General features: G+C 35.5%; 2 protein-coding genes and 1 non-coding gene across 3 annotated transcripts; 2 read left to right on the forward strand and 1 right to left on the reverse strand.

Moving 5' to 3' along the window:
• The first annotated feature begins 622 nt into the window (after positions 1 to 622).
• Positions 623 to 11,864, forward strand: LOC139103246 (ovochymase-1). The gene is made up of 12 exons (XM_070657722.1): positions 623 to 1,219; positions 1,510 to 2,543; positions 2,658 to 2,814; positions 2,937 to 3,208; positions 3,306 to 3,523; positions 3,747 to 3,862; positions 5,073 to 5,172; positions 8,286 to 8,680; positions 10,068 to 10,382; positions 10,602 to 10,870; positions 11,021 to 11,184; positions 11,349 to 11,864. Exons 1-12 carry the CDS (start codon positions 882 to 884, stop codon positions 11,550 to 11,552), a joined length of 3,582 nt encoding a protein of 1,193 aa, XP_070513823.1. The 5' UTR covers positions 623 to 881; the 3' UTR covers positions 11,553 to 11,864.
• Positions 4,677 to 4,748, reverse strand: Trnah-gug (transfer RNA histidin (anticodon GUG)). Its single transcript has one exon. It is a non-coding gene; the product is annotated as a tRNA-His (tRNA).
• Positions 11,865 to 11,982: 118 nt separating the features above from the next.
• On the forward strand, positions 11,983 to 15,519 carry Cdc16 (cell division cycle protein 16). Its single transcript, XM_070657876.1, has 11 exons — positions 11,983 to 12,193; positions 12,271 to 12,531; positions 12,598 to 12,750; positions 12,811 to 12,975; positions 13,093 to 13,252; positions 13,317 to 13,569; positions 13,648 to 13,727; positions 13,804 to 13,893; positions 14,040 to 14,349; positions 14,471 to 14,826; positions 15,006 to 15,519. Exons 2-11 carry the CDS (start codon positions 12,427 to 12,429, stop codon positions 15,308 to 15,310), a joined length of 1,977 nt encoding a protein of 658 aa, XP_070513977.1. The 5' UTR covers positions 11,983 to 12,193; positions 12,271 to 12,426; the 3' UTR covers positions 15,311 to 15,519.
• Positions 15,520 to 15,524: the final 5 nt, after the last annotated feature.

Here is a 15,524-nt window from a genome sequence, read left to right on the forward strand (position 1 = left end):
GCGACCTACATTTTTTTGTATTACTTTTTAACTAAAGAAGATTACAAACTCGCTGTTTTTAATGCACGAATTAATAAGCATTTGATAACACTATCATCATCGTCATCAATAAGCATTTGATACAAAGTAAGTTTATTTTTTTTATTAAATTATTTTTATATTTAATTTTACTACAGTTTATAAAATTTAGCCGTGTAAAAATACAATTAATGATCTAAAATTTTGTTATATAATTTGCAGGGACGATGGCACACTATTTTGGAGTTGCCTAATCGAGTATGTGGGTCACATCTTTTGTATTTGAGCAGTTAAACGAATCGTCCTTCGTACATATTACGGAATAATTATATTGAGCATGAATTATGAATATTAATATTACACAGTACTCGTCATTATCACTTTTATTTCGTAATCTTTTCATATTTATCTAATTAATATTTTTCTTACAATATATTTTTATGGTCACACAATCATATTACTCGAACATTGATCAATTTTATATTTTAAAAGTAGTTTTAATTCATTAAGTTATACTATCGATTTAACTTTTGCTTACATTTTATATAGCAGATTGAAATTTTTTAATCTTTCTATATCATTATCGTGGTATCTTTATCTACTTTATTTTTAATCAAACCACTGCTCTTTCTCTCTTTACACATATTTAAATACATGCCGAGGAATGACGCATTGCCATTATATTTCGCCTTCGAAAATTGGTCGTGTGACAAAAGGTAATACACGCTATTACCGTCATATCTGCATCTGAACGTTCCCCATAAACCCGGGAAATACTAGGCACATCCTGCATACATAACACGCGCTCGTGCTAAAAATCGTTCAATAGATTGTGTGCTACCAGGTAGTGACCATCTACCGTCATGTCGTGGCTTCTGGTGAACATAGTTGTCGTGATAGCGATCAGCGTCATGATTACCTCGGCAAAATTGAATCTTGGTGGACTTAAATTGGACGAAAAGCCGACCGTGCTTCAACGTGGAAACATAGTTTTCTCTCAAAGTCAAGATGTGGTACCATTCACCGATTCGTCGTCTATTTTTTTTCTACATCTTCTCAAGCACAAGCCAAAGTACCAGAAATTAGACAGGATCGGTACGACCACCCCCGCTCCGGCTAGAACTTGCATTTGCGTACCTTTCTATCTGTGTGATGGTAATCAGACTATCATCGACGATGGAGCAGGGATAATCGACCCGCGGTGAGCTAATTATCAAGTTTGACGTGATTAAGTTAATTAATCTGTAGTACTACAGTCGCTCTAAGTAAATTTTAATTAATTTTAATTATGTTCTAGTTGACCATCTAACTGTTCCAAATTTTAATTTTGTTATTTTAGTTTTATCTAAATATTTTATTCTTCTTTTTATTATTATTATTGTTAGTGAGATTTTATTATATTTAGTCTGTTAGATAAATTAAGGTTTAATTTTTTTATTAATGAAATTAAAAGTGTTTAATAGTATAAATAATTGAAACAATTATGTGCAGTGCTGGAGAGCGGAAATGTACTGGAGATTTGGAAGTCTGCTGTTATCCGCGAAACACTACAGTTGCTCCTCCGACACGCCCACCTACATATCCAACATTTCCGACTATACCAACTATACCTACAATACCTCCAACTATACCAACAATACCTCCAACTATACCAACAATACCTCCAACTATACCAACGATACCTCCAACTACACCCTCAACTGCGCCGCCAACAGTAACATTTCCAACTGTACCACCGACTTCTCCAACTACAGCTTCAACCGCACCACCAACTACATCTTCACCGTCGCCAAATCCTCCCACCGGGCTTCCGTATTGCATCTGTGTAGTGATATCACTATGCGATCCTAACGGAATAGTTACCATCTCTGGTGAAGGTATAATAAATCCACGATACGGATTGTGTCCGGGTACTCTAGTCTGCTGCACGAGACTAGTCAACGCGACGCAGCCACCAACGAATCCTCCGACCATGATGACCACGATGACCACAATGACTACGATGACTACGATGACTACGATGACCACAGCTACGCCTGTACCACCTGGACAAACGCAACTTTGCTTCGTATGCGGCAACTTAACTATATGTTACACCTGTTTAATCGTCATCACACCCGGTGGCGGCAGCATGATAGATCCGAGGTTTTCTGAGATCTTGTCTCAAGGAACCGTCTGTTCGGCATCGAGCATACCGTCTTGCGAAAACACGCCTACTTCAGATGCGCCGCTTACGAATTTGGGTCCATTGAAAAACTCTGGCACGTCGTGGGAGTGCTACTGCGTGAAAACATGGTTCTGCTCCGCAGAAAACGTAATTATAAGTCCGGACGGTCTCGGTGTAATTGACTCGAGATTTACCTTGTGCTCGGCGGCGGATCAAGTGTGCTGTCGGCTCGCGGGAATCGATCTTCAGGGTCTTCGCAAGACTGACATTTCGTCTAAAAGTTCCGTTACAAAAATACCATCTAATCGTTCGATTCCACAAAATTCTTGTGGTGTCCAGGACAACCGTTACGCCCCGAGTAAGTACGAGTCCTTATTCTTTTTTAGTTTTACTATTTACATTTAAATAAAATATAAATTTAATATATTTGTTTTAGTCCACTCTGAACTCGAACGATAACGATTGTTTGCAGGTCAGCCTTTTCCTCCTGATTCCGACAAAACATATTTCGCAGAGTTCCCGTGGATGGTCGCACTTCTCTTAAAATCCAGCGGTTCTTATATTTTTAAATGCGGCGCTTCGATGATTAGCAACGGGGCCGTACTCACCGCCGCTCATTGCGTTGCGAAGTACGTATCGATGAAAAAAGGCAAGAACGTTCATTAAGTGAGATTTTCCAAAACACGTCTCGTATTCCTGTTCGTTTTAATCAGCTCTTACTGTTTTCTTTATTTTGATTTTTTACTAACAGTCAAAAGCCCGAGAATCTAATCGCACGCTTTGGACAGTGGAACATAGCGAACGCTACGCAACCGTTACCTATTCAAGAAGCAAAAATTTTTGCTATAGTTACGCACCCGTCGTTCTATAGCGGCGGACTCTTCCACGACGTAGCTATCCTTATTTTGACAGAACCCGTCAGTTATAGAGCGAACGCCTTGCCGATTTGCCTGCCTGATCAAGGCATAGTTTTCCTGGCCGGGACCAGGTGCTACGGAATTGGATGGGGCAGTAACTCATTTGGTGAGTTTTAATTGTAAGCCTACGACTCCTATTCCGTTCTTCGAGCTTGTGAAATAATAAATAAAGTAAAAATTTTAATCTTACAACCATGTTTTAGGACCCGATGGACAGTATCAAGCCGAGCTGCGAAAAGTGAATCTCCCTATCGTCGATCGAGAAGTTTGTCAGACGCGTTTACGAAGCACAAAATTAGGCCAATACTTTGAACTGCATGGATCATTTATTTGCGCTGGTGGCGAAGTGAGTAGAGACACGTGCCGAGGCGACGGCGGTGGTCCATTGATTTGTCAAATCCCTACGGGACAGTTCTTTCAGGTGACTTAAATTATAATAAAGATAATAGTGAAATAATCATAATATATTTTATTAAAATTTATTAGTTTTATTAAAATAACAATAAAATATTTTCTACACATTAGAAAAAACTCAGAATTAAATATTGTAATATATAAGATTGTTTATAATAATATTATGTTATTTTATATAAAATTGATAAAATATGTTTTCGTTATTTCTTCAAACATTCGCTTTATTTCAGGCTGGAATCGTATCGTGGGGTATTGGCTGTGGAGATTTTAATGTACCTGCAGTATACGCCAGCGTGTCGCAGCATCGTCAATGGATAGACCAACAGTGTGCTACTTACGGTGTATAGTGACGAGTCGCATTTCTAGTGCATTTAATGAAATTTTTTATTTAACGATTGCAATCACGTATGTTTATGTATGCTAATAATCACATAACTCTCTTATCGTTATTACGAGGCTAATTATTAAGTGCGATAATATTTTAATAGTATTTTATACACTTTATCTCTTTTCTACACGTTATTTATTATAATTTCTTCGAGTATTTATGTTTTGTTAAATCGTTTGATTACGCTGTGATTAGTAAATGACACAAACATTCCTCTATTTATATATATATATAATTATTCTTGTCTCTTTATTATTAACACTCAATCGCTATCACATTCTTTTACGTTTGTAAGAACCAAGACAGAGCCGGATTCAAAATTGAATTTTATAAAAATTACGAACGCATTCTCAGAGAACGGATATTTGAATACATTTTTCTTATTGTCAGCTAGTATTGATAGCCGTGTAACACAAGTCTTATCGCAGCACGATGAGCGTGGGAAAGACTCGTGGGTCAAGCATATCATTGTTCTAGTTTCAAGGTAAACGTTTCGCATATATGTATAAGTTGCTCAAATTTTAACACGTTTAAAAATCATTATTTTCTACAAACTGAATATAAATATGCGATTTATTGCGTAATATAATGAAGTTAATATACAGATATAAACGTATTTAAACAAAAATCAATAAAGTATTTTATTAAAAAGAAAAAAAAAAATTAATCACCTAACTACGCGTAGTAATAATAACTTTTAATTATACAGTTTAGTGACGTTATAAATTATTAATAAGTAAAAAAAACTTCCACCGTGACAATGTTTTCACATTGCCGTGACCAGGATTCGAACCTGGGTTACTACGGCCACAACGTAGGGTCCTAACCACTAGACGATCACGGCTATTGGAAGACTTGACTCTAGAACTGGAGAATCGAGTAAAAGACTCTCGTTAACCTAATGGTTTTCTAATAATTTTTGTTTGTTATAATGAATAATAAATTGTTAAATATATAAATTTATATTTGCATTAAAATAATAGAGTATATTTAAAAAATTTAACTTATTAAAAAATTAATGTTTTTCTTATTTAAATACATATCACTTAAAAAAAAAAAAAAAAAAAAAAAAACATTATGCATTTATACATTAAATTGAAAATACAATGCCCATCGGCAGACAAATTATATTAATTGTATTAATACGTTTGTGCTTTTCATAGTGCAGTTTCACCGAGTTCAAAGTCTTCGATGATAGCAAAATCGCAATATTTATAAATGTAGCATTTATCGCATCAAATATCATGAACTCTGCTTATATGCTTATCGTATGATTTTTATTTTATTTTATTTTTTTGGAGAGGGGAATCATGGTCAAGTCGATAAAATTAATTTAAGATTCCAGAACGATGCGTTTCGAGAGAGATGATCAATTTCATTGTTGAGCAATGCCTCAGTATTGTGAAATTGAATATATTCTCTCGAAAGATTTCCGATGATTCCGCGAAGCGTTTCAATAGATTTTCTACCACGAAAACGCGTGCGGAAAATAATTGCATTAATATATTTGCATTTTCGACGACGATAAACAATTGTTTAATTAAATTGTATTTATGACTTCCTACTAATAATTAATTATAATTATAGCGATAACATCTTGTGGGTTACTTTGCAGAATATTTTAACATTCGTAACTCGCATAATAATTTATATCACACGAGTGTGGACATAAACTCGTTATTATAAGTGATGCAAAAACAGCGGCTTTGTCAATCTCTTTTGCAAAAGCGTTTTATGAGCGAACAAACGAAATTGCTTCTCGATCAATTGTGCAATCTCGAAGAGCGTGAATCCTCGATTTCGTAAATCTTATTTCCTACGAATTATTTGCATTTCATATTTTTTTTAAACATCGCAAAAGTTCCTCCCGCTGTTGTAAGCGCGGCAAATATTTTATACTGCGGTAAGTAAAACTAGAACTGGTGAGTACGTTCAACTGAATTAAGCATGTAAAGTGAAACGTTTTCGCGGCATTACCTGATTATATTTCGTGTCGTTAGATGTAAAATTAAACGGCACAATAAACTGAAGAATCTCTGGCGAACGACGTGCGTCATCGTGACGTTTAAGCAACACATATCAACCGCATTAATTTTTTCTAACAGGCTTTTCCTCTAACGGGCATTGGACACGTCGGGGTGATTCGCTTGTTTATTACATGTTTGTTTTTCTTGTTAACTCGAGAACATTTAAATGGCACACATCGCAATCTGTAAATCTAAGATATTAAGAAGAAGCGCAGAAAAGAAACTGAATGAATTAATATCTGATAGCGATCCGTATAACTTTAGTAAGTGAACTTAACCTATACTTATAATAGTTTACTCATTATTTTTCAGTTTATAACTCTGTAGTAATGGTTTATTAACTTGCCTTTCTCTTTCTTTCTTTCTCTTTCTTTTTTTTTATTTTACAGTGAGAACAGCATCGTTTAAAATTATGCTGGCAGAGTCTGTTGTCACGATACCTTTTAGAGAATGGAGGAAAAAATTACATATACTTGACCTTAACACAAAAATTCCAGACTTTTTACTTTTCTATGTATTGCATAAGATGACTGGGAGTCACAAAATAAGAACTTATAAGCGGTCTCTAAAAATCTCACATGAACAAACATTTTTATCAAGCTAGTTTATCAATCTAATAAAGATTCGCTTTGATGCTATTGAACTGTGGTAAGTTGGGTCAATAAATGCATGTATTTTTTTTTATAGAATTGTTTCCCTTTGAGTCATGAGAATGGGGTTTTTTTTCGTACTAAGGGTATTCATGAGTCTCGCTTCTGGTATTTCCAGGAAAATAACGTAGGTCTTCGATGTCAGTCAGTCAGTGTATAGGTGGGAATTGCCGGTTCTCCAAGTCTTGGGTAATGATATTGAAGGAAAGTGGGGAGGATTAATGATAAATGCACTTGGAGTAGGGATCCTGGATGTACAGAAGAAATCACGAATCTCCTCTACTCAGAGCCGAGCGTTAATCGGGCATCGCAGCTCCGAGTGGAAGGTGTTTGTTTCCTGTTTTGAAATTTTCTACTGGTAAGTGAATTCGATTCAAATAGACACACCTAGCTCGAGTTTTCTGAACAACAGTCATTGTGAGTGTTTGTGCACGTGAAATTCACCGTTCTCTCATTTATTCCAGAGCGAGGAAATTGGAGTTTGAATATTATAGATTAGGTATTTTTTTTTTTTAACACTACGTGATTTTGGCAATTTAAATTAAAAACAAACGTTTTTATTGTTACAGCAGCTACAATACCGAATTAATTTCTTTGTGTTAATACAAGATCGCGTTGGATTATGGCAATATCATCGTAATAGCGACTTTATAATTTCAGTATGTAAAACTCTTCGATTGTAAAATAGCTGATGTTTCCTCGTAATTCCCTAACATAAATTTCGGACAGTTCTTAAATATAAATTATACATAATGATACCGGTTTAACAAAGTATGTCGATTTGCTGGCTTGTGATCATCCGGTGCTAGAAGGTCAATGGCAGGTGGCTTTAAATAAAAGTATCGTGAAAAATGTCTTGTGTTCGAAACTGTTACACAACGTGCCACGTCTATCTTATAATTTCAACTTGTTGGTTATCAAATAAATGATAATTGCTATAAAACGTCGGCTGTGCTCGAAATAAATAGAGAACCACGTCTAGTTTTGCACTGCATTTCATCGCTAGCGTGTTTGTGCAATAAAATATATTTTCACACGATGACGCATATTAGTGCGCATCTTCGTTGTGGAAATATCTGGAAGGAAATGCTTATTATTTGATAGCATCAAACGTCTAGAGTTATGCTATTGGGATTGCGACGTGTATGTAGCAGCGTGTTTTAAATTGAAATATTAATTTTGAAATGATTAACGCGGGAAAACCGTTGATGAGTTATCATCTGTTAGGTACGTATCAAGAGTAAAGATTATACGATTGAAAATAGATTGAATTTAACGAATTAAAGCACATTTTATCAACCAGATATTATTCGTCTTCTCTGATTGAATTTCAATCAACAAAAGCGTTATCTGTAAATCCTTTTCAGCATCAGAGATCTCAACGATAGCCGAGCATCACCAAGGACTAAATTGCCACGATAATGATCACGCGAGAAGCAATGTGATCAAGAATCTTACGAGCCACTTAACTCATATTTACCTCCTCCAGCTTGTTTGAACCCAGAGCGAGGCATTGGCCGTGTCATCGCTATTTATAGCTGCGAAAAAGGGTATTTCCTCTGATAGCTTTACGGCAGGTTTACGCAGAGTCATCACAGAATCGTTAAAAAAAATTTTTGCGACAGTCGTTCCGCGACTTGCTTTTGATACACCGTTTTTTTTTATGTCTGCTCCAGGTAACCAGCCGAGAATCCTTGGTGAGAGACCATGCTGCGACTGGTTTGCGCGCTGACCTTGGTCGGCGTGACTTTGGTGACGGCTTTGCCCGCGGCGCAGCAAAACGGAGGTGGTAGCCTCAGCGATCTCATCGCCGAGGTATTCGCCTCATCGACGACACCAATTCCGTCCGTGCCGCAAACTGACCAAGACATTGACAAGCTGATATCGGAGGTCTTCAGGAATGGAAATTCCACAACTCCGAGCAACCTCCACCTTGGCACGGAGAACCAGACGCCTGTGAAACCGGATGACTGCGAATGCGTGCCGTATTACCAGTGCAAAGAAGGCAAGATCGTGGAAGACGGCATCGGCATCATTGATATCAGGTCCGATTTTGATAAGGACGGTGATAAGGATGGTGAAAAGAAAAAGCCCCCTGGGTGAGTTTGTTGACCAAAGATATCAGTCTCGATTGATTTATGCGATCGACTGGCGATGAATTTTTTGGATGGCATGCGAAACTTTTTTTAATGGTAAACGCAAACGATTAACGCTCTCTTTAGTATAGTACAACCAAGGTTGAGATTTTTTAACAACAGCTGACCTCGGGTATTTCAGAATAACTAGTAGCTCTTTTGTGGTAGAATTTACTTCTTGCATTGACCTTCTCTATTTTCAACTAATTAGTAAATAAATTACTTGGTAATGGTATTTTATAATGTATTCTATTTTTTATTAGAATGTACATAGCGATTATTGACGTAGTTTCTCATTTACATTTATACTTTAATGATTAGAAGAAAAAAAAAACCACTGGTTCTTTCTTATTTGATTATATAACAGTGTTAATTTAAAAATTAATAATTAAAAAAAAAATTATTCTGAAAAGTTGAAGTATTTTGTTATAAAAATTAGCATTAAACGAGTTAGTAGATAAATTATAATATTATTAATTGTTTACATTAAAATTTCCGTAGCAACAAATAACGTTATTGAGTACAATTATGGCATGGTAGTTAGCAAGTAGTTAGAACCGTGTACGGAGAGTGAGCGTTACAAGGAAAACGGAAGCATCGCCGTGCCGATGTTGCTAAATCAGAATGCAATTTCTTTTGTTACGCGAGGACCAATCATGAACACAGTGCCGCGTATTCATGAGTAATGTAATGAAATTAGATATAATGAAATTTTACATGACGATTGAAAGCATTGCGCTGTTATAGGTCAGAGAAGTCGTGTCTTTCAATTGATTTATTTGTGAAGTATTCTGATCGTTGAAAAGCAACTTGGAAACAAAACTATAATATATATAGATCTATATAAATTATTTAATTTTTATATTATTATATAATTTAATACTTTTATATAATAATATAATATATATATTGCATATACATATAACTGAAACACTGGTTTATTGTTTTTAGCATGCCTCTTATTCTCGCCGCATGAGACTATCTTTGGACAATGAAATTCCTCTGAGATCGACAATAAATAGTATATAATGTACTTATTAAAAACATAATTTTACTTGACAAATAACGAAGTAGGGAAGGAAATAATTATGGCAGATTATAACTGCTTTTTTTTCTCAATGATTACTTAATGTCTAAATAGTTCTGCATTTTTCTGCATAATTAAATTAATTAAAAGAATCAATGAGTTATTAACGAAACGTTGCTCTTAAAATATTGTTAAAATTAAAAAGTAAACTATGCTTTATTAATATACTATTTATGCGAATAAATAATTGAATCTATTTGCATGATGAGATTAATTAGGATAATTTATTCGTACATTGTCACGATCACGTTGTGTTACATTTAGAGCGGGTCCCGGAGCGTGCGAGAATTACTTGGATGTTTGCTGCAAAGCGCCGAATGTACAACCTCCGGATCAACCGATCACGCCTCCGACGACCGACAGAGTTGGATGCGGACGTCGAAATCCTGAAGGAGTCGGTTTCAGGATCACCGGGCAAACCGATAACGAGGCCCAGTTCGGCGAGTTCCCGTGGATGGTGGCTATTTTGAAGGAAGAACGTATTGGTGAAAGCAGCAGCCAAACGTTAAATGTTTACCAATGCGGCGGATCTCTCATTCATAGACAAGCCGTTCTCACTGCGGCTCACTGTGTCAATGGGTCAGTTATCTTTGCGATAACAAGCAGTATTTTTACATACATTCGTCAGCTTTAAGCTACTAAAATTTAATTAAAAAACAGACGTTTAAAAAGTATACTTGAATGTAGAAATATATATTTCGTACATGCGTCGAGTTTAAACGCGGGAATATATTTTGTATTTCTGTTTGCATCGTCATTCGTTTATTTCTTAATTTAACAACGCATTCCAATTAATAGGAAGCAGGCGAAAGAGCTGAAAGTTCGCGCGGGAGAATGGGACACGCAAACGAAGAACGAGATCTATGCTCATCAAGATCGCGACGTCGAAAGGGTCATAATTCACGACGGTTTCCATTCAGGCTCACTTATTAATGATTACGCTATCTTGATCCTAAAGACCCCGGTTGACTACGCGGAAAACGTTGATATTGTATGTCTACCGACGACAAATGAGATCTTTGACGGCTCCAGGTGCTTAGCCAGCGGATGGGGAAAAGACGTATTCGGTATGATTTTTACTTTGAATAAATATTCTCTACAATAATGTTAAAATAATAATATATATAGATATATTTGACTCATTACAACGATTCAAATTTATTTACATTTGCAAAACGTATTACATGATAATTTTATTTGACGATATTTAATTGCAGGTAAAGAAGGACGGTATCAAGTGATCTTAAAGAGGGTGGAACTTCCTGTAGTAAACCACAACTCTTGTCAGGACATCTTGCGTACCACGAGGCTGGGACATTACTTTGTTCTAGACAGAACCTTTATCTGCGCCGGTGGAGAACTAGGAAAAGACACCTGCAAGGTTGATCTAAATTATTATCTGAAATCAAACTATGGAGATTCCATAACTTTCAAATAGAACACTTAGTGATAATTCGAGAATACAAAATTGTTGACGACTTTTTACACGGTGTTTTTCTATATTTTATATAAGAAAAATGAGATTTTAATTCCTCTTTGTTACAGGGCGACGGTGGAAGTCCCCTTGTATGCCCGTTGAAGAATGATCCTAGCAGATACGTTCAAGCTGGCATTGTAGCCTGGGGACTTGGCTGCGGCGAGAATGGAACTCCCGGTGTTTACGCCAACATAGCTGTCGGTCGACGATGGATCGACGAAATAATTGCTTTCTACAATCTGGACAACAGTGTCTATCAATATTCCAACTGATAACTCTTAATTGTTTGACATATCAATGTCAGTGTCACAAATGCAATTTTTTTTTAATTTCTGAAAGAACAAAGCATTTATTGCAAATTTATGTATAAGTACTGAAACTTTTTACATCAAATTACTCGATAAATTATTGTGATATTTGACATGGTTACACGTTAATATAGAACTCTATGAATCTCTCTAACATTAAAAACTATTTTACATTGAAAATGATATAAGCGTAACGAAACGTGAATAAGATTTATAAAATTCAGTGGTATTTTGTACATGACGCATAAAAATGATCAATTTTTATTAAAAGAAAAATACTGAGTTTATTCTTTACTCTAATCTTAAAAATGTCTGATAACACATTTTTTACAACAGTCTTTTGTAAATAAAAAGGATAGCGGCTCTTCTAATTTCCGATCATGAGATAATGTAATTCAGAATTTAATTAAAATTTGATGGTAGCGGTTCGTAGCAATCTTTTTCGGAACTAAAAAAAAAAAATTCTATTATTTGATTGGCTCACGATGGACCAATAAAATAATATAATTTTTTTTAGTTCCAAGAAAATATGCTACGAGCCGCCACCGTCAAATCGTGTAAGTAGTACGAATCAACTGACGCCAAGATTAGACATTCTATTTTCAGTAATACATAACATAAAATCAATCAGATTTTAATTAATCAGGCAGATTTCAATTTAATTCCGAATTTTACCTTGCAGTTGCAACAAGTCGCAGATGGAAAGATCCGTTACTGCAACCCTCTTTATTCTCGGAAGGTTATTCGTAACTTGTCCTACCTTCACTGCGCTTCCACGTGAATCTGCGGACTTAATTTAATCTGTCTTGATCTTAACCTCACAAAACTCGACATAAACATGTCTCATTGTGACAGCGATAATAGCAGCGTGCATAACATGCTGGACGACAAAACCATCGATCTAGAAAACTGTCGAAAACTAGTTAAATCCTACATCGACTTGGTGAGTATTGTTCAACACGAATTTCTCATCAGGCTCTCCTTGCTCATTCTCGTATATACTTTTCAGCACCTGTACAGTGCCGCTTTGTTTTGGGCCGACAAAGTAGTATCGCTGAGCAACGAGGATCCAAAAGATGTGTGCACTCTGGCCCAGTGTATGTACCTCATGAAACAGTATCATCGTGCAGCACATCTTATAAAAAGATATGGATTAGAAAAGGTAATTTTGATCTTGCTGTTAGCAAAAAAAGTAATAATTATTTCGTTATTATTAATTTAGAGCGATGTAATGTGTCACTACCTAACTGTGAGATGCTTGTTGGAAGCCAAGGATTACAATGATGCACTTCAAGTTATTAATGAGTCTGAGATATGCACAAACATAACACAAGCAGGCATCACATTTGCAGCCCGCACTGATATTTTTCAGGATGCTCCAAAAAATGTATGAAAACGTTAATAGATCTGTGATAATATCATATATTTATATGTAGTCATGTTAAAATTTGAGATTAATAGTATTAAGATTTACAGTGATTAATATATAAACATTTTTTTACAGGTTCAAAGCTCAATATTATATGTAAAGGGAAGAGTATATGAGGCTATGGATAACAGAGCTCTGGCAACAGAATGTTACAAACAAGCCTTACAATGTGATGTTTATTCATATGAAGCATTTGAAGCCTTGGTGCAAAATCAGATGCTTTCAGCTTCTGAAGGTATATGTTCTTAAATGTAATCTAATTTTCTGGTATAAATTGTGTATATTTTATGTTTATTTAGAGAAAGAACTGCTGGAATCCTTACCATTTGCTGACCAATGTACGAAAGGTGAAGCAGAACTTTTGCGTCTGTTGTATGACAGTAAATTAAAGAAATATCAAGAACCCAATACAAAGCAGTCGTTAACTACGTGTAGTGTAATGGGAATTAGCGTCACTGAAAAATTAGCAGATAATTTAGACATGGAGGTTGCTAAAGCTGAGAGATTATATTACAATTGTGATTATCATCAATGCTTCTCACTTACAGAGAAGTACGTAACATTTTCGATCAAATGTATCTTAATCCGTATCTCATAATGAAATGTAACGATAATATCTCTAATGTTTAGAATCTTGAAAAAAGATCCATACCACAATGCGTGTCTTCCGGTACACATTGCCTGTTTAGTCGAGCTTAAAAAAACCAATGGTAAATACATTGTTACGATACGTACATGTTGTTACGATAAATGAATCATGCGGAATAATGCAATTTTATTTTTCAGCTCTGTTTTATCTAGCACATAGATTAGTTGATTTATACCCAGAAATGGCCTTAGCATGGTTTGCAGTTGGATGCTATTATTATACCATAGGTAAGTTTCATTTAAAATATTTTTAAACGATATATTAAAAAAAAAATTTTTTTTAATAGTTGTAAGAATTTTGTGAGATATAGGTATGTATATTAAATAAGAAAAAATATTTTACATCCTTTAGAAGTGTATCCATTGCATTGTAGGCAAAAGTGATCAGGCAAGAAGGTATTTAGCAAAAGCTACCGCACTGGACAGATTATTTGGCCCTGCCTGGTTGGCATACGGACACTCCTTCGCGGTTGAAAATGAACACGATCAAGCTATGGCTGCTTATTTCAAAGCGTCGCAATTGATGAAAGGCTGCCATCTTCCGCTTTTATATATTGGATTAGAATGCGGTTTGACGAATAATCTCAAGCTGGCTGACAAATTCTTTCAGCAAGCTCAAGGAATAGCACCGAATGATCCATTCGTAATACACGAAATGGGTGTCATATGTTTTTATAATTTAGAGTGAGTATCTTTATTCAGTTATTTGCTGTAATTGATCTATATTTAAATAACAAAGATTATAAATCTTTGCTCGCTTAATTTACCAATAAATTATCACGAGAATTATTTTTGTTAAACACAGTTACAAAAATGCAGAACGATTATTTAAGGAAGCTATGAAAAGTATTCAGGGCGACCTAAGGAACGTGATTTTACCCAGTAAGTGGGAAGCACTGCTGAATAATCTGGGCCACACTTGTAGAAAAATGAAAAAATACGACGAGGCATTAGAGTACCATCAACAGGCGCTAGTGTTAGACCCTCTGAATCCTTCGACTTACTCGTCGATTGGGTTTATTCATGCGTTAATGGGTAATATCCAGGAAGCAGCGGATGCTTTCCACAGGGCGTTAGGTCTTAAGAGGGACGACACGTTTACAGCAACCATGTTGGCGTTCGTCATGGAACAACTGATTGAAGAGGCACCACCATATCCTAGTACATATTTATATTGAATAAGTATTATAAAAAAAAAATTAAAAAGAGAAAAGTCATGAGGCGCACAGAACATTAATTTTTTAATTCAACGTAAAACTAATTAATGCTTTGAAATATTTAATTAAAATTATATTTCCAAACTTTTTCGGTAAAATTGTAATATTAGCACGCTTTTCCAGATGCACCAACGGAGATACCGAAATACAAATCTGAGGAAAATGAGTCTAGGATACCTGAAAATAATGAAACTGGACTGTCGGTGGAGAACTCTAGCAACGTCGGTAGCAGCACAAGTGGTCCAAATATCGATAAATTAAGAGTGAACCTGTTCTCCGGAAGCTGGGGCGAGAACTCCGGCAGCAAAGGGGAAACCAACACGCCCGTCAAGCTAGAACAACAGACGCTAGCTGTTAATTATTCAAACGGCGATAGTTCCGAAGTTGAAATGCTGGACTCTTCAACAGCACACATAGAATATAATTAGCTTGCAATTAATTTTCTTATCGCGATAATGGCGATATTCTAAATAGTAAAATGATTGTAAATAGCTTGTATATACTTTACTTTTTATATATACTCTAATTTTTATACATCTTACAAAATCACGAGCTTTTCGCGAAGATGTACTTCGCCGATACCGTATCATTCTGTAATAAATTTAATAGGTCGCAAAAATAAAGAACGTGAGAGCGACGATC

The sequence above is a fragment of the Cardiocondyla obscurior genome, linkage group LG06 (genome assembly GCF_019399895.1).
Source record: "Cardiocondyla obscurior isolate alpha-2009 linkage group LG06, Cobs3.1, whole genome shotgun sequence".
NCBI lineage: Eukaryota > Metazoa > Arthropoda > Insecta > Hymenoptera > Formicidae > Cardiocondyla > Cardiocondyla obscurior.

Excerpts from the sequence above, each read along its gene's own strand:
- LOC139103246 (XM_070657722.1), top strand. The coding sequence starts at position 882 with ATGTCGTGGCTTCTGGTGAACATAGTTGTCGTGATAGCGATCAGCGTC. Across the intron at positions 3,209-3,305 it reads ATGGGGCAGTAACTCATTTG|GACCCGATGGACAGTATCAA; the intron begins GTGAGTTTTAAT and ends ACCATGTTTTAG. Across the intron at positions 10,871-11,020 it reads ATGGGGAAAAGACGTATTCG|GTAAAGAAGGACGGTATCAA; the intron begins GTATGATTTTTA and ends ATTTAATTGCAG.
- Cdc16 (XM_070657876.1), top strand. The coding sequence starts at position 12,427 with ATGTCTCATTGTGACAGCGATAATAGCAGCGTGCATAACATGCTGGAC. Across the intron at positions 12,532-12,597 it reads TTAAATCCTACATCGACTTG|CACCTGTACAGTGCCGCTTT; the intron begins GTGAGTATTGTT and ends TATACTTTTCAG. Across the intron at positions 13,253-13,316 it reads GATGCTTTCAGCTTCTGAAG|AGAAAGAACTGCTGGAATCC; the intron begins GTATATGTTCTT and ends ATGTTTATTTAG.